The sequence below is a fragment of the Vulpes lagopus genome, chromosome 2 (assembly GCF_018345385.1).
Source record: "Vulpes lagopus strain Blue_001 chromosome 2, ASM1834538v1, whole genome shotgun sequence".
In the NCBI taxonomy this organism is placed as follows: Eukaryota; Metazoa; Chordata; class Mammalia; order Carnivora; family Canidae; genus Vulpes; species Vulpes lagopus.
In genome coordinates, this window is record NC_054825.1 from 85,993,244 (window position 1) to 86,018,744 (window position 25,501).

The 25,501-nt window shown below is 40.2% G+C and overlaps 1 protein-coding gene across 5 annotated transcripts in view; it reads right to left on the minus strand.

Annotated features, from left to right (window-relative positions):
- Positions 1 to 4,285: 4,285 nt before the first annotated feature.
- MAP7 (microtubule associated protein 7) overlaps positions 4,286 to 25,501 on the minus strand; it is a 181,077-nt gene continuing 159,861 nt past the window's right edge. For 4 of the 5 annotated variants that reach the window (XM_041739472.1, XM_041739477.1, XM_041739465.1 and 1 more), the window contains 10 exons: positions 21,710 to 21,825; positions 21,085 to 21,368; positions 18,658 to 18,874; positions 17,340 to 17,511; positions 17,125 to 17,226; positions 16,692 to 16,742; positions 16,530 to 16,587; positions 13,881 to 13,983; positions 7,523 to 7,746; positions 4,286 to 5,791 (listed from right to left, as the gene is read on the minus strand). In XM_041739472.1, coding sequence (XP_041595406.1) covers positions 5,781 to 5,791; positions 7,523 to 7,746; positions 13,881 to 13,983; positions 16,530 to 16,587; positions 16,692 to 16,742; positions 17,125 to 17,226; positions 17,340 to 17,511; positions 18,658 to 18,874; positions 21,085 to 21,368; positions 21,710 to 21,825 — 1,338 coding nt within the window. In that variant the 3' untranslated portion in view covers positions 4,286 to 5,780. Of the gene's footprint in view, positions 5,792 to 7,522; positions 7,747 to 13,880; positions 13,984 to 16,529; positions 16,588 to 16,691; positions 16,745 to 17,124; positions 17,227 to 17,339; positions 17,512 to 18,657; positions 18,875 to 21,084; positions 21,369 to 21,709; positions 21,826 to 25,501 lie in introns of those variants that run through there. The other variant, XM_041739487.1, reaches the window with a different exon arrangement.

Genomic DNA, 25,501 nt, shown 5'->3' on the forward strand with positions numbered 1-25,501 from the left:
ACTTCCTACGAGAGAAAATGCTATTTTATAAAATCGTGCTCATAGACCTTAGGATAACCTTAGTTTTGGTTTCCCTGGAAGCAGACCCTCTTGCATGGTTGGAGCATAAATGGTTTATCTGGTTGGTAAAGGGAACTCCTTGAAGGGAATGGAGGCATGAGACAAGGAAGGAAAGGCAACCAAGGAATGGAGTGTTATCAAGCCAGCTACCATGGTAACAGCTTATTACAGCGAGGAAAAGGCATGTGCCTTTTCCGAGGTTGCTCAGATGTGTCAATGAAGATGTGTGGCCTGTGGCATGGGCCACTGAGAGTGGCCTTGAGAGTGATTTTTTTACTGTCCTTACCTTGGCAAAATTGATGTCCACCACTGATGTTGGTACCCCACTTACCTTTTCCAACCCTCTCCCCCCCTTCAAATTAAATCCAAACAGCCAAAAGCCTGGGACACTGACATTCCAGCCTGAGAGCCTGTCCATTGGCAAATCAGTAACAGCACAGGGCAGGTGCATCTTAGAGTGGAGAGGCATATTCCTGTCAACTACCCCAAGGAGGAAGTATGATTCCAGAAGGAGCAATGAAACACAGCAAGGGATGCCCTTCCTGACCTTCAAGTCTGACAAGGGCCTCCAAATCCTTACCTAATCCACCTCTTTTATAACATCTTTGGTCAGGGAGCTCCACTTGGGGAGGAAAAGGAGTCATTAGTTACAGTCTATATACATCATTTGCTTAGCTCTTGAGCTCCCTGCACAGCTCCCCAAACTTTCTGCTGCTCCAGTTCCTGCAAGCACCTCCTAAGGTTTGTCCAATGTTCACAGCAACTTCTGGAGGAGTATTTAATTATCCCTGGCTTTTTAGCCAACAAGATCAGTTTAATTGTGTACAGAGGATGTCAAGGACCACCTTCATATATGTAAGAATATAAACTATATAATATATATATTAAACTATATAATATATATTATATTATAGAATATAACTATATAATTCTTGTTGGACAGAAAACATTTTAGGAGGGGTGGAGAAAGGAGGGAAGATTATGAAATTAAGTAGTAATTGGTAACATCTCAAAAATGATTAGCAACTCTAAACTTGTCCTACTGTTGTAGATAAATGAATTCTCATGGTTTTTTTTTAAAAAGATTTTTTAAAAAAGATTTTATTTATTCATGAGAGATGCACAGAAAGAGAGAGAGAGAGAGAGAGAGAGAAGCAGAGACACTGGTAGAGGGAGACGCAGGCTCCTCACAGGGAGCCTGATGTGGGTCTCGGTCCCAGGACCCCGGGATCATGCCCCGAGCCAAAGGCAGACGCTCAACCACTGAGCCACCCAGGCGTCCCTGAATTCTCATGTTTAGCTTGCTTGGCATAATACTTAGAATAGGCAACTTATTAGGGAAAAAATGCACTCAAGGCCACTGTTGGGAAAACAGTGAAGTTTCCCACCTTCCGGGGCAGTGTCCTGCCTACCATGAGGATCTCAGACTAAAGACAAAAAAATAAAATACTTCTCATCTATTGGACAATTACTGTGTGTCAGAAACTTCTATTTACTCTCGATCCAACCTTGGTAACTCCTAAGACAACCCAATGAGATGGGCATTATTCTCTCAGATACGGATGAAGAAATCCAGACCTGGGGCACAGGGGTAACTTACCAAGCCTCACGCAGCCCATCAGTGCAGACCTGGTATTCAGACCTCGTTGTAACACCGAGTACTGGCTCTTCCCCACTCCTCTGTCACTTCTAACGTTAGGTCCCATCTCCTAACCCTCTTCCCTTTTAGTCTTCTGAAAGGTGTTAGAGACTCAATAATTCAAAAGTTGTCAGTACTACTACTTTCTTAGTATATATTTTTAAACAGCAATCAAAATGTTTTTCTCTTTTGAATGTTACCAATCTTGGCACTAATTACTAAAAAGCACATTTAACTTCTAAAATTGTAATCAAACAACATAAAAACCCAAGTAATAGTCACCAAGGAAATAGTCACTAACAAAATGTTCTATTTGTAACAATTTAAAACTGCACCTTCTGTTCCTGTACTGGTTCTTTTCTCTCTCTTCCTGCAAGGTCTTTGGAGTTTCTTCTCCAAACTAATGAGGTACCAAAAGATGTAGCAAAATGATGACCTTGAGTACTTCTGAGTGGGGTTAGGTGTCTAGTGAGTAAAAACAGGAGTTGGGTGGGGGCATGACATTTCCTCAAAGGGCATCTATAAAAAATTTTTTAATTGCTTTTTGTGACCTGATCAGATAGCTGTTTCATCATGCCTTTTCATGTTCTTTTCATTGTGTTCTACACAATCGGATGTAGGCCAATAGTCAAATTATTTCTGTTAAGAAAATGCAAGAGGCACCTTGGTGGCTTAGTGAGTGAGTTAAGTGGCTGACTTAGGCTCAGGTCAAATGATCTCAGGGTTCTAGGATCGAGCCCTGAGTCTGGCTCTGTGCTTAGTGAGTCTGTTGTTTCTCTGCCCCTCCCCCTGGCTATTTCTCAAATAAATAAAATCTTTACAAAATGCAAAAGATGGGAGAATTTATTGGTGCCGGTTATATTTTAATATGCACTAATTTACTTCAAAATGCTTTGTATCAACTTTGTGATGTACATATGCATAACTTTAGTCTTACGCTGAGGCTAGGTCAGATAGCATTTGAAGGACTCCAATCTGGTGGCTGGGTACTCTAAATACTGTCATCTAAATCTATGCCAGTGTTAATCAGCATAAGGGAGGCTAGTAATTTTTCATTAGTGAATGGAACTTGAGTTTCCTAGAAAGATTTTTAGATGCAAAATATATAAAATGAGGTATAATAATCTGACAGACCCTGCAAGTTTAAGGCTTTTGAGGACTACTTGGATCTAGAGCTGTTTGCTCCTGTGCCATCTTTCCCCCAACCCCACACACTTAAGACTGCATTGACTGTTTTTTTTTTTTTAAAGGTTTATTTATTTATTTATTCATGAGAGACATAGAGAGGCAGAGGGAGAAGCAGGCAGGCTTTCTGCAGGAGCCTAATGCGGGACTCGATCCCGGAACTCCAGTATCACACCCTGAGCCAAAGGCAGGTGCTCAACCATTGAGCCACCCAGGCATCCTGCATTGCCTGCTTCAATCAGGGTAGTTAATCCTGCCTTCAGAATATCACTGCTTCTGCTTTACTGTGAATCTTTTTAGTCAAGGTGTTTGTGGAATTATGGGCAGAGAAGGAACTTACCCAAGCGTTCCAATCCGAAGGCCCTGCTTGATAATAAATATTTGTTTATGTGAGAGAAGTCTGTTGTAGATTTGCTTTTATTGTAATATACCACCAGGAAATGAGGTTATGCAAAAGGAGACATATGGCTTTACCCCTTCCAGTAAAAGTGGGCCACTCTCTACCAAAGGAACTTGTGATTGGTGACGGCATTGGCCTAGACAGTCTATGATGGTGTGAAAAAGAAACTAAAAGCCCACCCACCCTCATTCCATGCTGAGGGTCATATCTGATCCCTGAGGACTGACCCTGATGTAGTACCTACTAAAGATCTCTTTATGATCAGCAGGTGAATATTGGCCTTTAAGGGCTGGAAAGAAAGCAATCAATCATTGTAAACGTCCAGGCCATTCTCTGGTAATGTTGTTTTAAAAATATAGTTAATTTTCGGGGCGCCTGGGTGGCTCTGTCAGTTAAGTGTTTGTCTTCAGCTCAAGTCACGATCCCAGGGTCCTGGGATGGAGCCCCATGTCCTGCTCCTTGCTCAGCGGAGAGTCTGCTTCATCCTCCCCCTCCTCCTCCCTCTGCTCGTGTTCTCTCTTGCTCTCTCTCAAATAAAATAAAATATTTAATAAAAGTTAATTTTATATCATTTTAAATTAAAACGTTGATAATGTAGAAGGCTTTCAGCTTGTTAATCATTGCTCAAATTTAAAAATATAAAGGAAACCAGGAAAACCTAGCCAAAATTGATTATTCCACATTTTATTATTTTTTTTAAATTGTATTTATTTGTTTGACAGAAAGAGCATGAGCAAGGGAGAGGGCAGAGGAAGCAGCAGACTCTCCTGCTGAGCGGGGAGTGCCACATGGGTCTCCTGGGATCATGACCTGAGCCAAAGGCAGATTCCCAACCAACTGAACCACTCCAGGGGTCCCTGTTCTATATTTTGAATAAACGTATTCTATATTCCCGTTCAGAGGAAGCTGGAGAAATGTCAGAGATTGAATAAAGGTCAATTTGAAAACTCAAGGCTCAATCGGAGTAAAGTTGTAACATATGAAAAACCTAAAAGTAAAACTATGTCAAATGCATTTTATTTGGTGTTTCATGCTAGGTCGACTTAAACAAATAAAACAACTTTGTTGAACAGATTTTTTTAATATGACTGTGTACATGGACAACTGAGAATAGGGAAAATCCCCAAATTAGTGTTTTTACAAATTACAGCTGTTACTATAGCTTGGATTTTAATAAATGAGTTTCTCATTCAGTATAGATTAACCAATCCCTCTTTTAATAAAGCCAACATATTATATTGCTAGACGTTTACCTTTTCAAACACTCTGCAAAAAAAACTAAATGTGTTCCTTCAGAATCCCTTCTCCTTCAATATTTAGTTATTAGTAATTTCTAAAATGGTAAAATACAATCGAATTATATTAAGCAAATGAAAGTGCAGGTTTGCATAGCTAAGATCAGCAGCAAAAGTGAAGAGTGAAGAGCCAAAGCTGATGGGTGCCACACAGAGATGAGGACATTTATGAAGGTATCCTGCACAGTGCTCCGTATGCCAAACACAATCAACATTCCATCATGTTTTCATTGCTCTTAAACGAGCAAAACCAAATTTTTTTTTATTTAAAGAAATATTAAATCTTTAAACACCCCCTCCCCAATAATTTGTGATCAGGTAAGGCAAAGGTAAGTCCCAACATCCCTGGGGACAGCAGTAATATACAGACATCAGATATAGCCCTGAATCATCACAAACATTCTCTCATGGTAACATAAGGAATGCCATCTAATAAATCAAAGTTTGCAATGTTGTTACGTTGTTCTAATTTATTTGATTAGCTTATCTGGAAAAACTTTATAAATACATTATTTAAGAGGACAGTATATTTTCTTGCTCTGAAAAAATAATGTTTTTTTTCATATTTTAAAACTGTTTAGTATACTTTTGCAAAAAGAGATGCAAGAATGTGACAGCTGGGTTTGCAGAATGTCCATGTACAAATTGCATTTACAAGAACCTGGTAATCTGCCTATAGTTTGCTTCTACAAATAGAACTCTCTGCAGTAATATTTAAACAAACAGGCTTAATTTAAACTCCTCTCCTATTCACTCTACTGGTAGAGCAAAGAGGTACTTATTTTTCAAGTATTATACTGTAAAAGGTAAATTTTTTGTGCCAATTTTATGTTAGCTTTTAAAGACCAAAATATTTATGTGAAAAATCAAGCCTAGTCAGCCCATTTTTTTTTTTAAATAGCCAAATGCTCTCATTTTTTAGAGAATGCAGAAAAATATTGATTTGCTAAGAAGGAGCACACTGGCAAAAGCCATTTTAAAGTACTGAAGAATAAGGAACTTTTTTTCTATTGGCGAAAATTATTAGAAAAGCTATCCAGTCTGTTGTCTTTAGCTGGTTTTAATAAAGTCTTTTCAAAATGATGGTCAAGAAATCTTTAGAAAACTGGAGGAAGGGGATGCTCCTTAATAGCATGGAAGAAATTCCATTAATTGTAGAAATTCTTGTTAAATTTCTGCTTTGGTTCTTCAGAAGAAATGCTCATATAACTTCTATATTAGGAGATAGAAGAAAGAACAGATTAATATTTATCTAAGATCTTATTTCAAGAATACTGTGGTAATATCTTACATTTCTAAATCTTTACCATGCTTTTTCTATACAATGTCTTATATAAGAATAGGTGATTTTATCAGAATCTTATATTTTAATGAATTCTACCACTAGCAGGAAAACACATCCTTTACTTCAACTTAGGCTGTATCATTTACTTTTCTAAACGACACACACCAATTGTACTTTCCTCTGATGTTAGCGACTTACGTTCATTGGTCGTTCATCCTCAGCACCTGATGTGTCAGACTCCAAAGATATGGCCAAATAAATGTGTTGAAAAGCAGTCATGACCCCAAAGGTACCCCTACACCGCTTAAGATCATAGACACTTGACTATGTCTCTACAGAAGTTACAGGAGGGAAGGGGCAGGGAGAATGGAACGGCAGATAAATCAGACGGTGAATTAAGGCCTGGCATGCGAAGCAGAAAGTCATCTGGATGCTCCTTGCCTCTCTGTGAGTCTGAGGCATGACAAGATAGGAAGCTGCACCAGGAGCACTTCCAGGAACATGCAAGTCATCACAGTATTACCAGAGTCTTAAGAAAGAGAACGTCAGACCTGGGACAGGCCTATAGCTTCCTTTTACAATCTAGAAAAGTGAATCGTAAAGTCAAGTTATACTCCCAAGGTCAGTATATTAGAGAAGGAAAAAAGGCTAGCTTTCTTTGGCTAGGTGCTTCAACATTGGCTTTTCTAGCTAGTTAAAGTGGAAAATATGAGTTAAACAAAGTTCACAGATGGAAATCTGAAAGACAAAACAACTTGACCACAAATAATTCTGCACTGGCTCCATTTAAACATGCTGAATTTGGCCAGCTCTGTTCAAAATAGTATAAAGAGATACTGGTTGATACATGAAAATGATCTACCTTGACAGAATTCAAAGAGGTTGGAATAGAGACAGAGCTGAGATTATTCCAGCTATTTTTTGAGACTGATGAGCTGCTGTGACCCTTGAGTTGATAACTTTTGATGTTGCTCCTTATTTCTTTGGATCACATAAAGCTATTGTTCTTTTTGCACGAAGACTTCAAGTCAAGTGTGAGTCCCAGAGACGATATGAGAGAGTCGCTGGTTGTTTCAACAACAGCTACAGTCACTCAACAAAGGACAGAAGACCACTGGGCTCACATGCTCCTAGTTCTGAATATGGGGCCCGCTAGCTAAATTCAAACTATCTTATTACGTTTAAAAAGGACAAGAGTACATCATCCAAGCTGCTAAACCTGAACAAGAGAAAAATGGGAGAACAGGATGGCAGTCTTCATATATCTGAAAAGCTGGGAAAGACAGAACAAAAACCAGGAGGCAGAATGAGGCCCAATGGTCCCTACGTTATGGTGAGGCATGAAGTACTTGTCTTCCTATGAAGCATGTTCTGACAGTGAGTGTGTTTTGGGCAGTGAGGACTGTTCTGTGAGGAAAGGGGATGGACACCCCCAGTGGGTGATACAGACTAGATTTGCGCACCTATTTGTGGGAACAGGAGAGGCCCTAGAATTTGCTCAATCCAACTCAAAATTCAATTTCTACAATCCTTATACAATCTATTTCATGTGGTCCCTAGAAGAACAAAGCTGCCATAGTCAACCACAGAAGTTTCATCCTCTCATGCAGTGTCACATATTGGTGATGGTTACTGAAGGGAGCTTGAGGCAAGCTTACCTGCTGTCTGTTGTGTTTGAACACCATCTACCTGAGGCAGGGGTCCAATTGTCCCTTCATCATCAAAGGCCAGAATTGGATTCAAAGGAATTTCTGGGCTTTCACTGTTGGCGACATCTAATCTAGATGGTTTGGATCCAATAGGTAAGTTTATAATTTCCTCGAAATTTTCATTCTGCACAGATACTCCATTTTCACTTGGTTGTTTTTCCAAGTTGGGAGTACTAGGGTTGGAAAAATCAAAATTGAAAGGAATTAGCATTAAAACTAGAAAATACATTTTTGAAACAATCAAAAACGATTTTACAACAAATTATTTTATTTTATTTTATTTTTTTTAAATTTTTTAAATTTATTTTGATAGTCACAGAGAGAGAGAGACAGAGACACAGGCGGAGGGAGAAGCAGGCTCCATGCACCGGGAGCCTGATGTGGGATTTGATCCTGGGTCTCCAGGATCGCGCCCCGGGCCAAAGGCAGGCGCCAAACCACTGTACCACCCAGGGATCCCACAACAAATAATTTTAGAATCAAATGTTAAGACTGATTGATTATATCATTCACAAACATGGTGAATTTTGACATATTTGCAATTTTACATTCTTATTTTTAAAAAATCTGTTCTTTTTGTTATAAACATTTATCAAATGAAACAATGTATCCATTAGAATAGATGATTTTCAACACATGTTTAACAACTTTTACTGCAGGCATTTTCACATGCCTTTGTTTGAGAAAACAGTAGCTCTTATCAGGTCCTTTATTTCAAAGATGAGGGAGCTGAAATTCAGGGGTGTGGGGGATAATTGGTAGAGTCCCAGAACTACTGAGACACAGTCCAAACTGAATGCATGATCTCCTGATCTCTGGTCCTGTGTTCTGCTCATTATGACATTTTGTATAGTACCTGGCTATCCAAATGCTAGCCCTTCCTGGGTACCTCTGGCTTCCTAAAACATGTGCATAATTTTATAGGTATATTTTTTAAGACCACCCTTATCTTTGCCCCTTAAATCTGCTTCTGACCCCACCTTCTCATTAATTCATGCTTAATATCTTGGATTTATTTTTGAGGTACATTTAATTGGCCATCAAATCCTTCATTTTCTACCCACAGTTTCTCCTCTCTTTAGAGGCTCCATAACCAAATTGAAAACCCATTATATGTTCATTATTATGCTTTATAATGCAGCAGAAAAAATGCCCATGCAAATAAATACTAGATTATTCACTTTATCTGAGTGCAGTAGTAAACATATATTTGCAAGCTTCATATTTTGTTCAGTGCTCTGCTCATGTATCAAAAAAGACCCTATTTGACAAAATTTTTTAATTTTAAAAAATTTAAAATTTTTAAATGGAAAAGACTAAATATATGAAGCAAAAATTGTGAAGGTTTTAACTTCTAATACATACTGATCATCAATTGAATGTTTAACTATAGAAAGGTCTACGGTAAGAGGCTAGAGATCAGAAAATCAAGTCTGTGGTATAATGCCAAATGCTTGAAGTTTAGCAAATCAACTCTTTTTCTGTCTCCTCCCCAGATGGTACCATAAAGCTAATATACATCCAATTTTTCCATTGCTTTTTATTTTGAGAAATCTGCTCTTTTTAATTAAACTTTTCTTCTAGAAAAAAAAATACCTGTCCTACATGCCTCACAAAGTATTGCAGAATACACTGAAAGTATATTTATAAAAGTCTGTGAAGAATAACAGAAAAACAGTACACAGACACAGAGTATAATAGTGTTTTGCTATTTCACCAAGGAGGCTTGGCATCACAGTAGTGATGCAGGGGGGCACAAGCATGCACATGTGCCTCATATCCACTGTTCGAAGTCCTTGCATCAGCCACCATACCCATCCTCCTGGCTTTTTCCCAAAACCAATGGGCTTTCTGTAACCAGAGAAACAGTCTGGTTCTCATCCCGAAGTGATCTTCAGAAGTTCTGACAAAAGATAAAGAAGATGAATGCATCTCCAAGACCTGTTCCTTGGCCATCTCAACTTGCCTTCACCTTCCAGGCTTGCATGTGCTAACAAGTTTTAATACTATGCCAACCCAGACTTGAGTCAATAGTTGACTTCATTTTCCCCTCCCACTCCTACCTGATCTCTCCACCCATTACTTGTTAGCAATTAGAGGAATAATTGTGCTGTATGCTTTGGATGGCCAATTATTAAATGTTCAGAAGATACTGTCACCAGAAGAAACAATAAAACTGAAACTGAAGTCACTGGGGTCAGGGAATATGCATCTGATCTATGTGTCCTCTTAGGGTAAGAACACCAGCTTTTGAATTCTTTTTCTTTGACTATACTCTGGCAGCTGAAACTGGATGCAAGTGTCTTGAAGATTGTGCACTTCGCATGCTAAAATATATGTAAGGGGCACTTGGCTGGCTCAGTGAGAGGATTATGCGACTCCTGAACTCTGAGTCACGAGTTCAAGCCCCATGTTGTGTGTAGAGATTACTTAAAAAAAAAAAAAAAAAAAAAAAATCTACCTGGGGAAGGTAGCTGGGACCATGGTGGGAATCTGACAGACCATATGGCTTACTGTATCCAGGACCTTATTCTTTCTTGATGCTTATTATCATGCCATAAGAAGTACCTTTGTTGTTATTTTTTAATTTTTAATTTTTTTGCAAGTAACTTTAAAATTAAAAGTGATACATCTCTTTCTGTTTGAATGACAGGGGCCTGGGAATCTTATTTTTCCTTTAGGGCAAACTAAAGGAAAGACTTGAAGGAAAACCACTAGATAAAAAACCAGAATTACTGCAAATCCCTCAAGAGTGAAGGATCTTAGCCTGGGGCTATGAACAGGCATGAAATGTCTTCTGGGCATTAGCAGGGTAAGACAGCAGCCTGTGAAAAGTTTTTAGCTTCTAGAGCAGATTCTCTGCCGGGGGTAGAAGAATATATCAGAATGACCTGAGAAACTTAATGTCTTCCTTCCTCCATACTCCATACATATTTGTACTCACACATTCATCTGTATCCTCTGTTTATTGTTTCAAAGCAAGTTTCTTCTCCACAAATAAACATTCTCCTCCATTCTAAGGGCTCCTCCCTCTACAGATACTAGTTCTCAAGAACCCAAAATGGTTTCCAGAGTAAGAAGCATCTGCCCGGGCTCATTTATTTCTCTGTACCTTTAAACGCTGGCCAGATATTTGGTAACTCCAATCCTCTTCAATCTACCTACTGTCAGTGGGGAGCCTGTTGGGCAAGCAGAATCGCTTTCAGGCTTATACAAGCATCGCACACTGAAGGCTGAGAACACTAGAAACCTCGGGCGCCACACAGGTCATTCAGCTCTGAAACTGGACCTAGGCCCTTGAAATCATTTTCCTTTGCCAGCTGGCACAATCTTTAAGTTTTGTCATTTAAGGATGCTGGAGAGACATGGCACAAGGAAAATTTTGCTTCCTGGTTTGGCTGTGCTTGGTCGGCGAGCTCCTGTACACACCCTCGTGGTGCTCTGAGTATCTGGCTTGTGCTGGGCATGAGGCTGCCTCAGCATCCAGCCCCTGCAGCAGGAGGGGCTCCCCCAGCACCTCTCTAGGGCCAGCTTGTGGTCAAGTGCCTCTATTGAGACACCTCTTGCTGAACAGCTTTCCTAAGCATCCTAGAGGGTAGATACCTGGCAAATTCCACCATCAAGTTTCTTTCATAAAAGAACTTCACCATCTAGTGGGGTCATAGCCATACCATCTCCAATAAGGTCTGGAGGGAAACCCCGGGGAAGGGGACTCTTCCTTGGGTATGGCTCAGGGAGGTAGCTGATCCTTACATCTGCTAATCCCGTATTCTTAAATTTTTACTTCTTACTAGCAATCTGTTATTCTCATCCCAAATAACAATGAATTTTTCTTGATGTTAAACTTCCTTATTCAAATTAATTTGCCTGGTTTCTCTCTCCTGGCTGGACCCTGACTGATAGACTAGGCATAGGAGGAACACTCAGTTTGTAAGATGAAAGCAAGTAGAAAATAGAAACTAAATTCATAAAACTATAAAAGGTATGAAAATTGTGAGAAAGGACTTATTCCCTAAAACCTAGTTTCTGACCAGGGGTCCTAACTTTGAGACTGCAAATAGGTAGCTGTAAGAAAAATAAAAAGCACTTCTTTTTGTTACTAAAAAGATGATGCTAAGTGAAAATACAAACTGCTTTAAGATATGGTGTGGATAAATACAAGGAAGATAAATTTGGAAATAACTGAGGGAAGCAGAGTTTCTTAGGCTACGTATCACAAATTCTGTGTATCATGCAATGGGAAACAAACTTATAGCACATTAAACATTCCTTATAGGTCAGGGTCATTCAGAAATGGATTGTGTTTCTCAAAATGGGGTCCAATTCTCTATGTGAACTCTCATAAATTCATTTCTCATTCTGATAAAAATAAAAAAATACTCTAATAAAATAGTCTGATCATCTACATGGCTATCATAAAGCTGAGTTTTACCACATGATTTTAGTGCTTCATTTTGCATTACTATTTCAGACTGTACTGTACCAGCTTATGTGGCAAGGGCTGATGACAAATGAATTAGGTTTGAACTGAGTATATAAATATTGTGTCAGTGCCAAGTGACCTCACGGTACACTGTATGAAAAGAGATTTGAGGTTTTAAGGCAGTTTAAAGAGAGAAAAGCAACGGGTGAAATAAATGATTGGAAATAGAATTTTATCATCTCATTTTACATAGTAAAATTATGTTCCAGGTAATGATTAATTACTTGTTGATTTTACCACTGAAAAAAGTCAGCCAATGTAAACTAATGTTATTGATCAGATAAAATTATCAGTAGCTTAATAAACCTGGTCCATACTATAATAACGGGGTTCCCTCTGTGATACTTTTTACTCTTTCATAAAAGTGTCCTTTTTTTGAAGTCAAGTAATTGAATATCATTAATTATAGCAGTTGGGGACGAATATTTTCTTTGAAAATCAAACCAAAGGCACAAAACATCACTTACTATATATCTTAGGTAATGATACATTTATTTAACATAGATCAAAGCTTATGAATAAGCTCTGTCTCAGGAAAATTCTTTTGTTTGGTATTATAGTGGGAAAGATAAAAGGTTTTACTGTCCCAGAAAGTTATCAATGGATGTCTTATGACTTATGGACATCTTAGGATGACTTACTTTTTCACTGCTGCCAATATTATAAAACGACGTGCAGTGTGTATTTTTAAATTAAAAAAACGAACCTGAGGACCTTTAATTAACTGATGGCAGCAAACACTGGCAGTAGAGATAGGAAAACTCATAAAAGAAGTAAATTTAAAAAAGTCATAGCTAAAAATTTTTTAACAGTATTACAAATACTTCTAAAAGTTCTTGATAACTGGATTTTCAGGCACAGGCAAGTATAACCCTGAGTTTTTATTTTTGAGAGTGGTCTTACAATGCTGTCAATATAAACACCAAGGAAGAGAAAGGTAATTTTTTTTTTTAGAGAAGGGTAATCTTTTTCAACCCACACTTGTTTTGTTTTGTTAAAGGTTTTATTTATTTATTCATGAGAGACACAGACAGAGAGAGGGGCAGAGAGACAGGAACAGAAAGAGGGAGAAGCAGGCTCCATGTAGGGAGCCTGATGCGGGACTTGATACCGCGACTCCAGGATCACGCCCTGGGCCAAAGGCAGGCGCTAAACCACTGAGCCACCCAGGGATTCCCGCAACTCACACTTCTTTCTTGGTTGTTGTTAGCAACTGTTTATTCAACAAGAAGCCCTTCTACCAATATAAGAAGTACTAGCATCTAAATTATTTTACTGTACGGATATTTGGGTGGCTCACTGGTTGAGCGTCTCTGCCTTTGGCTCAGGGTGTTATCCCGGTGTCCCGGAATCGAGTCCTACATCAGGCTCCCATCAGGGAGCCTCCTTCTCCCTCTGCCTATGTCTCTGCCTCCCTCTCTGTGTCTTTCATGAATAAATAAATAAAATCTTAAAAAGAAAACTATTTTACTATAGAACAAACCTGTGATACACTAGAATATTATGTACAGTGAAAATATGCCATTAAAGGGTGAGAATACGTTCTAGATCATGTTGAATATATACAAATAAATTCTTCCCTGTAATTTTCTTTAATAGGCACACATAAACCTAACCATCATACTTAAAGACTCCCGGAAAAAAAAAGATATTTTCTCTTCCTCTGACTATAGAATTACTAGCTCTACCAAAAATTAATGAACCCAAATAAAAACAAATCTTCACATTAAAACTCTGAAATTCCATCAGGCCCAGGAAGTTCTGGTGGGATTAGTGCTTTGCTTTCATGTGTATCAGTAAAAAGGGCCCAGTTATTTGACTCACCTCTCCACAGTCACTGCTGATTGGTGTGAGGTAACCACGTGTTGGCTGGCCACTGGTTCTCCATTTCCTGGAGAGTTTGTCACACATGGGAGTGCAGATACCACTGGACACAGTTAAAGAAGATGGGACAAAGGGTTACTATTACGCTATTAACAAACCGAACCCCAAGAGCCAGAGTGCCTGGATTTATGTCCTGGCTCTGCTACTTACCAGCTCTGTGACCTTGGGCAAGACACAAGCTTTCTGTGCCTTAGTTTCCTCATGAATAAGAATACCTACCCTCTACACTATGGTGAGAATTAAAGGTATTAACATATGCAACATACTTAGAACAGTGCCTAGCGCAATGTAACGGTAGAAATCGGTGTTGCTATTTTTGCTTGCACTAAATTGACTTTGAACAAAAAGTTTATAATGTTGAAACCAAAGTGATTGATGAAGATAGCAATAAGCTGACTTGATCAGGCTGATGGTGAATATTTTCTGAAGGATTCAGAGCAAATCACCATGAACTACTTAAGTGATAAAAAAATAATTTTAAACTCCGTTTAAAGGGGATTTCATGAATTGAAGGCCAGTGAATTGTACTTTACTATGCCACCTTGTCATTCAATGCTCAATGCTATAATTCAGCTTTAACCAACAATTTGGTGGCGGAGAATCTTATAAACCTTCATATAGGTCAGAGATTCATGGAAATTTGTGGCAGATTATGGTTTCAGCTTGACATGAAAGAAAAACTGAAATATAATTCCAAGAAAGTGTTATTTCATAACCTGGCACAAATTCAGTAGAGCTGCCAGAGGTCCAGAGAGTCTGAAGAAGTGATTAATAACCATTAAAAGTGCCAAAATTCACAAAGCTGGTAATAGGCAGCCTTGGAGATTTCTAATAGATCAGTAAATTCACCTGTCTGTCTGCCTTAGAATTCTCTTTGGGGCACTGGCAACACCATTGAGCCCTCAACCACACATGGGATGGGAAAAAGAAGTTTTCCCATTTGTTAGCCAGATAATCCTCAGGCCTCTTTTGAGCAGTGTTAACTCAAACCAGACACGAGAGTTGATAAACACAGATATGATGACTGACAAGTTGGCACCTTCCCTCTTGCTTCTGTTGCTTCTGTTGCTTCTGGGGCTGAGGTACAAAGAATATTCAACAAACAGACAGGGGAACAGCAGGAAGGGGAAAGATGGAAAAACAAACAAAAAAACAAGGAACCTGGCCATGCCCTAACTACAGCATCAGCCCCTCAACCCTGTGTTGGTGTACCTTACATCCTAAAACGCTCCATCTGATGACCCACTGGGGGCTATGCCTACATAAAGTCTCCGTGTATTATAACATTCAGGGAGACAACCAGTAAAAATACAATGGGCTTAAGAGGCAATCATTAGGGTTATTCTCCAAAAAAATATAATTAGGGCATCCTTAAAAAAGCACGAAAAGGCTACCAGGAAGAAATCATGACATAGAGGAACTAGGACAGCCTCTGTTGAAATAAAACCACATCCCAAAATACCAATATATTACATTTGGCAACCTCTAGAATTTACAGAAAAATTTTTTTCACATAAATCATTTCATTTGATCTTTATTCCAGTCTTAAAAGAGAAAAAAACAGCAAAGGAAGGTGAAGGATCTCTGGTGCCTTCTTGTCATATTGATATTGCAGATGAGGAAAGAGGAAGACCGCATAATGAGGTATCTACCAACCACCTGTCTGTACAATCATGAAGACCATGTGGGATCACAGAAGAAGAATCATAAGCTTGGACTCCAGCTGAATGAGCTGGGCCTGCCACTCCATCCAAGTGCTCCTGGGGGGAAGGGACCTGGCCTGGCCTGTTCAAACTGAATCCTGGCACCTGTAACAAGGCCTGGCACATGACAGGTCTCTGAAAATGCTTGCTGACTCCAAAGTAAAGCACTTCTACCTCACAGGGCTGCAGTGGAAATTAAAGAAGAAAAGGTATGCAGGAGGTACCTGACACAAAGAGACCATTTAATAAATATTAATTGAATCTGGCTACTAATACACTAAGGTGAACAAGAAATAAAAAAATAAAATCACCAAGAAATTAATTATCTCTGTCCAAAGCCTATAGGCATCAACAACTTTCTAGTGAAATTTCAACTAATTTCTAATTTCAACGAACTCTATTCTGAAGTCAGAAGGGAAAAGTGTATAAATTTTCTTGTGAGAACTGTCATAAATACAATTTGTCAGAATGTGTAAGTGTAGAGCCCTTAAGAGCAAATATGAATTCATGCTACTTCAGCAGACAGTAAATGATAAAAGAAATTTAATTTTATAACACAAAGAAAATTCTTCTAGTCATGTGTATAGGTATCTCTATATATACATACAGATATATACAAACATATACCTATATATATGGATATTTGTAATGTAAGATGACTTAAAATATTAAGTACACTATTAGAGTACAAACAAATGTGAAAAAATATCTGCCAGAAATGGGAGAGTTTTACATAAGGGGAAAACCTATGGACTAGATGACACACACCTAAGCTTCTATAAGTCAATGAGTACTTTTTCTTCTCAATCAATGAATATCTTGATCTCCAGAGAGTGAATCCAAAAATTCTATATTTGAATATATTTGAATTCACTGAAGTAAATACCTGTTCCTCCAGTGAGAGCTCCCTTGGTTATATCTCCATTTCTCTGATCAACTGTTTTCTACAAAAAAAGAAAGAAAAAACAATTTTAAATCTTAAAGTCACAAGAGAAAGTAAAGGAAAAATAAATCACTAAGAACTGTTTTAAAATGTCCACCTCAGTACCTTATCTGCAGCTTCTGTTCGCCTGGTTCTTTTCATAATCTCCTCAAGTCGCTACAAGAAAGGGAGAATTGAGCAGAGGAGTCAGATCGGAGAGAAGGCTGGCCTGGCGCATTTCACTAAGTAAACGGGTCACTCAGACACTCTGTGACTTTGGGTAAGTGCAACAACCACTGCTTCATCTTAACAGGCCCTATTCACGTCAAGCTGAACTGACTTAGGCCTCACCAAGTGGAGGAACTGTTTTTGGTGAGGGCCGCACTATGGAAACTGATTTCTTTGGACGCGACGATGCATCCTGAGAGCTCGTCTGGCGGGCCTGGACCGGGCAGCGCATTCGCTTTCTGGGAGCAGTGAGCTCCTCTCCGGGCCGGGGCGTCAGGGCTGGGGAACAATGGGAACAGCACCCCGGGCTTCTGTTTGAGGCTCGCGTCACCTTTTTTCTTTCCAGGCGCTCCTGCTCTTCTCTCTGGAAGTGCTTCTCCCGCTCCTGCCGAGCCTTCTCCGCTTCCTCACGAAGGCGAGCTTCTTCTTCCTTCTGGAAATAAGAAGCGGGCCTGTGCACCGGCCAGCAGGGCTGCGGCACCCGCATCGGCCCGGGCGCAGGCGCGCGGGCACTTCTTCCCCTCCCGGCCCGGGCCCGGGCCCCACCTGCTTCTGGGCGCGCTCCTGGTCCTCCCGCTCGCGCCGCTCCCGCTCCTCCGCCTGCCGCCGCAGCTGCTCCTCCCTCTCCCTGGCCTGCTCGGCCTCGAGCCGGCGGGACTCCTCCTCGCGCCGCGCCCGCTCCTCCGCCACCTTCTGCGCCAGCTCCTCTCTCTTTTGTCTGGAAAAAAATACAAACGTGGCTGAGATATCCTGGGGGGGGGGGGGTGGTGCTCCCTGAGGAGAGGCTAGAGTTGTGGCTGGGGCCCCGGGCAGTGTGCTCCGAGGGCAGGCAGGAAAATCTTCACGGGACACACTCCGCGTGGTTCAGGGGCCAAATGTGAAGCCACCCTCTGCTCTTCCTCCGGGTTTCCCAAGCCTTGCATTCCTCGCGGTAAACGGAAGGAAAATGCAACCACTAATATTCTGAGGAGAGCTCGTTTTGTGGAAGGGTGTGCAACGAACTATCTGTAAAGGCTGAGACTTGTTTAATTCCATAATGGGGCATTTTAGTAATGAATCTGAACCCCCTTCCCCCCAGGTAATCTTTGTAACTTAATAAAGGTCACAGTTTTGTTACAGGACAGGAGGAAGATGGACCAAGTAAGCTCCCTGCTGGGATCAAGGGTAGGTGTGTCCAAGATCCGTTAGCAGTCCAGGGGGCGGGGTGGGAGTGGGGACGCAACCCTCCCTCAAAGTGCAGTTCTGCCTGTTTGAAGAACAATGTCCTTGACATTGGTTTTATTGGCCTCAGGAGGAGGCCAACGAAGCCAGCTGTCCCTATCATCCTGCCTAGCAGGCAATCTGGGGTGCTTAACTATCTCACCCAGCAACTTCCTCTGAAGAGTTCTATCTGGAAGAAAACAGGAGCTTTTATTATGCAGCTTTAAAATGATTATTAGAAAGATAATGAGGAAATAGGGAGATTAGGAATATGTTCAGGAAAAAAAATCAGACTGTACAATTACACCTCTACTGTGGTTATAATTATATAAATAGATGCATGTATACATATTTACGTATGTAAACAAACCCTCGCACTGGAGACTGGAAAGGATTACCCAGAACCCACTTTGCCAATTATTGAAAACTGGTAAGACTATGGATTTTTTTTCTTTAAACATTTCTCTATCAAGGTTGTTGTACTGTCATTTTAGTAAGAAAATGTGATGTTTAAAAAAAAAAACACTTAGTGGTCAGAGGCCTGATTCTGAAGCAGCTAATCCCTTCACCTTCATCACTACTACCACTTTGTCTGTCAGACTGAACACGTGATCTAAGGGATCCCTAGGATGTCACTGCTCACTGAGCAAAGTCACTGCTTTACCTTTCCAGTTCTTCCTGCTCTCTCTTCTCCCTTTCCTCCTTCTCCCTCTGCTCGCGGGCCAGCCGCCTCTTCTCAGCTAGCAGCCTCGTGGCCTCTTCTGGGTCGGTGGTGCCTGCGGAGGTCTTGGGGGAAGCGCTGGCAGTCACAGTGGATGGCGAGGCTGGGACTGATGCTGGGGCTGGGACCGGCGCTGGAGTGGGGGCTGGGGCCGGAGCAGCTGTACAAACAGGTACAAGGAGAAAATCAACTGGAAACAAAACCCAAAGAACAAAACAAAAACTAGCATTCCCCAATTCCCCACACCCCAGGCCTAGAATTCATCATTATAAGAGAAAAGGGAATGTTTATTACTGTGTGTTCTCACGGTTTCACTGTATTCTATTTGTAACCAAGCAACAGATAACAAAAAGGCATGTGTGTAAGTGAGACATCCAACAAAGCTGACACTCTGTCACCAAGTCTTATTTTCATACAAGTTAATCAGTTAACAACATATATCGAATGTGTACTCAGTATAGAGCCTCACGTTAGGTTCTGTGGGAAGTTCTACTCTGAGCAAAAAGAAGATGAGATCTTACATTTGCCTCTCATTACATTAAAAAAATTCCTTCTCTTTAGTGACTATTTATTACTAGCAGACCAAAGCCTTTCATTGACCATCCTCTGCATCCCTGCCACAAGCCCAGATGCAGGCTGGGAAGATGATACCCTATGAAGATGTAGTCTTTTTTTGACTGCCTAGAGCTGTCTCCAGGTCTGAGGTGGGAGGACCCAAGGGCCTCTTTAGGAGCTGGCTCTCGTATTCATCCCTTACCCATTTGGGCCTCCACTGTCCATCCTGATGCCAAGGGTAAGATGGGAGCACAAGTCTTTGACCTTATCCACATTCAGGAAATGGCCTAGAGAGCCATTCTAGGAGTCCTACAGAGATGCTCCACTGTGAGGTGTGATCTCTGGTATTCTAGACCCTCCTTTCATGATTAAGATTTTTCTTTAATCCTCATGATTAGGCATTTTTCTTTGCCTCCAGGACACTTTTTGGCCTTTCCCTTCTCTCCCTTTCCATGCAAATAAGGACTGGACTCTTCTACTAACAACGCTTTCACTTGTCTTGAGTTATCTATTCTGTGTTACCCCTACCCCCAATTTCAAATTAAGTCTTAAGGAGAAAACTTTTGAATGAAGACAGTTTTCAACAAAAAATACTGAATTCCTAGTTCCAAGGATTTCTAAACTTCTAAATAGCACCTGGTTTAGTTAGCCTGGCAGAGATGAGATCTACTGGGTCTTTTGAAACGAATTCTGACCTCTGTCAAGGGCCAGAGAGGCTAGCCAGCGGTCCTTAAACTCCAGTATGCATAGGATAAACTGGCCATTCTGTATTTTATCTGGCAATCCTGCAGAGGAACTGATTGATGAGCTTAGTGTCTTTCAGAGTTCCTGGATCCACCACATACTTGGATTCAGTGGGACTAATATAGGGCCAGCACTTTGTCCTTTGAAACATTATAGAAGTGGTAAATTAAAAATATTTCCATAAACTTTTTGAAGATCTTTCCTCTAAAAGGAGGAGACCAATCCCCTTCAGTTGAGTGTGAGGTGAATCTAGTCACTTGCATCTAATGAATAAAATACGACAGAGATTGTGACTTCTGTGTATAGGATTTCTGGGCCTAGGCATAAAAAGTGTGCATTCTTTGTGATGTTCTCTTTCAAATCACAGTCTCTGAGGGAAAGCCAGCAAGCCAAGTCCAGCAGACAGACTGTGAGGACATCAAGCAACTCTATGGAGAGGTTCATGTGCCATGAAATGGAGCTCAGCCATGTGTGTGCACCATATTCCAACAACCCAGATAAACTGCTTCCAAACTCCTGCCCCAAGAATCTGTGCGATGTCATAATTTGTTATAGCTACAAAATTTTAAGATCTGTTACACAGCAAAAGATAACTAATACAAAGTAATTCTGATGCAAGGGCTCTGAACCCCACATTTTGTGAAAAAAAGGACTCGGCCAATAAAAGGAATCATAAATCATACCTGAATGAATATGCTGTGGCTTTTTTTAAACCTTTTTTTAATTTTAATTTTAATTTTTTTAAAGATTTTATTTATTTATTCATGAGAGAGAGAGAGAGAGAGAGAGAGAGAGAGAGACAGGCAGGCAGAGGGAGAAGCAGGCTCCGTGCAGGGAGCCTGATGTGGGACTTGATCCCGGGTCTCCAGGATCACGCCCTGGACCTGAAGGCGGCGCCAAACCGCTGAGCCACCCGGGCTGCCCTGCTGTGGCTTTTGATTGGATGTTTCTTTATTTGTAAGAAAATCTCACGTAGGAAAAGTTCCCAAAATTAACCTTGGAGTAAAATTTCCAAGTCCCCCAAAGAAGAGCAAGCAACCCACACCTCATCACAAGTCAGCTGAATCTTACCAGGAGCAGCCTCTGGCTCGGGAGGTGACCCCTCTTCAACTGTGGCTTCTTCCACCTTCACTAAAGGTGCCCTGCTCTTAAGTGATGGCTCATTGACAACTTTTGGGGGCTCCTTCTCAGAGTCTTTCCTCTCAGGTTCCACTCTGACTTCTCGCTTGACAGGGCGGATGTTGCCAGGGGATGGGGGCCGGACCTGGGCAGGGGCAACTTTGACTGATCCAGAAGGCAAGGAGGAGGTTGGTCTGGGTGTGCCAGGCAGATGGGGAAAGGATTTAGATGGAAGCCTAGGGGCAATAAACAGGGGAAAGAAAATAGGAGCCATCAGAGCAGGCTTGCCAGAACCTTCCTTCCCCCACTCCTCTACCGCTTGACAGTCCTAGAACACCAGCACCAGTAAGGAGAAGAAATGAAGAGATACTGAACTGGTGTATTTGTTTTTTATGTGGCAAACACAGAAATATTCACTTTAGAGACTCATTCCCATTTCCTTTTTTCTTTCCTACAAGGAAAAATGTTATTCCCTAAACAATACCAGACACCGTGGAGAGAATAGTTTGCTTTCAGAGAAGAGATGCTACAAATTCTTCAGCATGGCAACCCAGACAACCTCTTAAATTTTGCTTACCAGAGTCGGGAGGGAGCTGGTGATCTTGCTTTGGGATGAGATGGAGATACAGCCCTCCGAATGGCAGATGTGGGGTGGATCGGTAGGTTTTCTCTCTCCTTCTCTCTTTTATAGCCCTAAGTTCCAAGAAACACAATGATTAGATTTTGCTATGAGTGGGACAATCCCATTAACAGTATACTCAAGAGTGGAGCTACAACCCATTGAGTGACTTTTTGGAAATTTTCCAACCTTTGTCATTGATATCCATTCCACTCCAACAAAAAGCCCTTGTTAGCTTAAACCTGAACATTATAACTGAATTAACACCATCTGACACTAATTAATAAAGTTCTGGATGTCTGATCTGGAGTTACATTTGCTAAAGAAATATATATTTATACTCTTAGAAAGCACCTGTACTCTGTATCTACAATCACCTGGGGCAAAAATCTCTCACTGTCTTTAGTTCACACAAATATCAAAATAAAAGTCACTTCCATTTCCCCATTTCTCCCCCATTTTAATTCTTTAGCATTTTTTCTTTTTTTTCTATGTTGGAACATACCATACTCAGTCTTTTTTTTTTTTTTTTAATCTTAACGTATCTGTTATATCAGACATTAATTCATTTTTCCCTTTATACTGATACTATATAAATAATTTATTTCTCATCTAATGTCCTTTTGCTCTTAAAGGAAAAATCAGGTTCAAGGTGAAGAATTTTAGCTCTTTTTAATCTTAAGGATAAAACTGAAATGGAAGAGTGTGTCAAAACATCCTTCCTGGGATCCCTGGGTGGCGCAGCGGTTTAGTGCCTACCTTTGGCCCAGGGCGCGATCCTGGAGACCCAGGATCGAATCCCACGTCAGGCTCCCTGCATGGAGCCTGCTTCTCCCTCTGCCTATGTCTCTGCCTCTCTCTCTCTCTCTGTCTGTGATGACTATCATAAAAAAAAAAAAAAAAAAAAAAAAGCATCCTTCCTTTTCTAACTGCATATTAGAAATTCAGCCAGACAGGTGATACCTTTGCTAAGTCAAAACGAGCAAAGGGAAACCCAGAAGTGTCTGGTAAGCTATAGTCAACCAAAACAAAAAGACAAAAACAAAAAACCAACCCCCAAACACAAAAATGCACAGGGCAAGAAAGACTCATTCTAAGTATCTGAAACTTGCCAAAAATGTTCTGGGACAGGACTGGATACTGGCTGGAAGCCCCTGTGTGAGCACCTGTCAGCACTTTGCTCTGTGGGACCCTCCCAGGAGAGCAGACTGAGAGTGCAAGGGAAGGGACAGAACTTTGTTGTATCTAGCTGCAGGGCCCATACACTGGAGCGTACCTTTTTCTCCTTTCTTCCTGGTGCAAGCATCAATTCCCCTCTTCCTTCCTTTCCCCACTCCTATTCCCCTTCAGTATCCTTTCTCATTGTTTCTCTCCACTTTTCTTAGTAACAGCCTAGTTGATAGACTGGGCTATAGGGGTGTGTATGTGTGTGTGTGTGTAATATGAATATCAAATAATATTCAATGTCTTCCACTGGGTGAAGGGCACTGAGAGGGGCACTTGACAGGATGAGCACTGGGTGTTATATATATGTTGGCAAATCGAACTCCACTAAAAAATATACAAAAAAAAAAAATTCAATGTCTTCCCAGAATTTCTAAATAAAACAAAGACTGGGGCAGGAAAGAGCGTTACAAGATATGTGCCAGCTCCCTGTCACTTGTGGCTGCATGACCAGCCTTTGCCCCCATTTCTGGTCCCAGAAGGCTGGAGGTAGGGCCTCAGGATACAGCTATTGTTCTTGGGTAGCAGAAGTGGCAGCCAGCACATGGGACCCTTCTGGCAGGTATACTGGGTGGCATTTATGCCTCTGACAATTATGTCAGAGTGGAAGGCCCAGAACTCTTCCAGGGGAAGTTGGGGTTATGTACTTCAAGTAGTTGTTTTTTCCTTTTTCTCAAAAACATTTTAATTTGGCTGAAGTCAAATTAAGGAGAGATCTGAATGAGAAAATAAATCAGGAAGAGTAATTTGTGACGTGGAGGATATGGGGATGAATTTCATCATCTGTGTCTTGATAAGACAGGCACTGTGGGAATGAACCTACAAAGAACTGTATAATCTTTCTTTTTGGATTAAAAAATAAAGTGCCATTGAACCCGTTCTTTCTTTCCTAAAACTGCCCTCCCTTTAATCATCTTATAGGGATAGAGAAATAGGCAAAGAGAAGTTTAGAAACATCTTCAGTACTTGAGACAACATCCTCTCAGGCAGGTAGATGGTTTTACCCTCTTAGTTCTTTTAGACATCTTTTCAGTGGTTTGTAACCCAATCACGTATTTGGGTACCACACATGTAAAGGCATTCCTCATCCTCATCCAGATCTAACAGCCAGCACTCTGTACAATAATCTTTCCTATTAACATTTTCCAAAAGACTACTGTGGAAGACACACAACAAAATGCACATGTCAACGGACAACTTAGGACAAAGACTTTTATTTTACAATTAGAGTTAGGTTTAGGATACAAATAACTTTCAAGAGAGATAATAGAGACAGATACTTCAAGGTACTGCTGTCCAATAGAACTTTCTATGATGATAGAAATGTTCTACATCTGTGTATGCTAGCCACTAGCCACATTTGGTCATTTGAGTTTAGATCTAGATTTAATTAATCTAGATTAATTAAAATTAAATTGAAAAAAATATGAAAACAATTCTATTTATAATAGTATCAAAAAGAATTAAACCCTTAGGAATAAACTTAACCAAGAAGGCAGAAGACTTGTACACTAAAAACTAAAACACATTGCTAAAAGAAATGAAAGAAAACAAATGGGAAGATATTCTGTGTTCACAGATTAGAAGACTTATTGTTAAAATGTCAGTACTCCCCAAAATGATCCACAGAGTCAAAGCAACCCCTATCAAAATCTAACGTCATTTTTTTTTGCAGAAATATAAAAATTCACCCTAAATTTAAATGGAACCTCAAGGAACCCTGAATAGATAAAATAATCTTGAAAACAAAGAAAAAAGAGACCTCCCACTTCCTGATTTCAAAAGATATCACAAAGCTTTAGTAATCAAAACTGTGTGGTACTGACACAAAGAGAGATATGTAGACCAATGGAGTACAGGGCCCAGAAATAAATCCTTGTGTACATGGTCAAAAGATCCTCAATTAAGAGTGCCAAGATGACTCAATGGGGAAAAGATAGTCTCTTCAACAAATGTTGCTGGGAAGATTGGATATTCACATGCCAAAGAATGTACTTGGACCCTTACCTTACACCGTATACAAAAACTAACTCAAGATGGATTAAAGACCTAAATATAACACTGTTTAAGACTATAAAATTCCTGCAAGAAAATAGGGGAAGCTTCATGACACTGGATTTGATACTGATTTCTTGGATATGACACCTGAAGCACAGGCAACAAAAGCAAAAATAGACAAATGGGATTATATCAAACTTAAAAACGATTGTGCATCAAAGTGCACAATCAACAGAATAAGAAGGTAAACTACAGAATGAGAGAAATATCTACAAATCATATATCTGATAAGAGATTAACATGCAGAGTATGTAATATCCAGAATGTGTAAATATCCTACAACTCAATAAAAAAATTAAAGGTTAAATAAATGAAAGAATAAGATTAAAAAATGAGCAAAGGACTTGAATAGGTATTTCTTCAAAAAAGATATGTAAATGGCCAACAAGCATATAAAAATGCTTAATGTCATGGATCATTAGAGAAATGCAAATGAAAACCACCATGACATAGTACCTCATACCATTC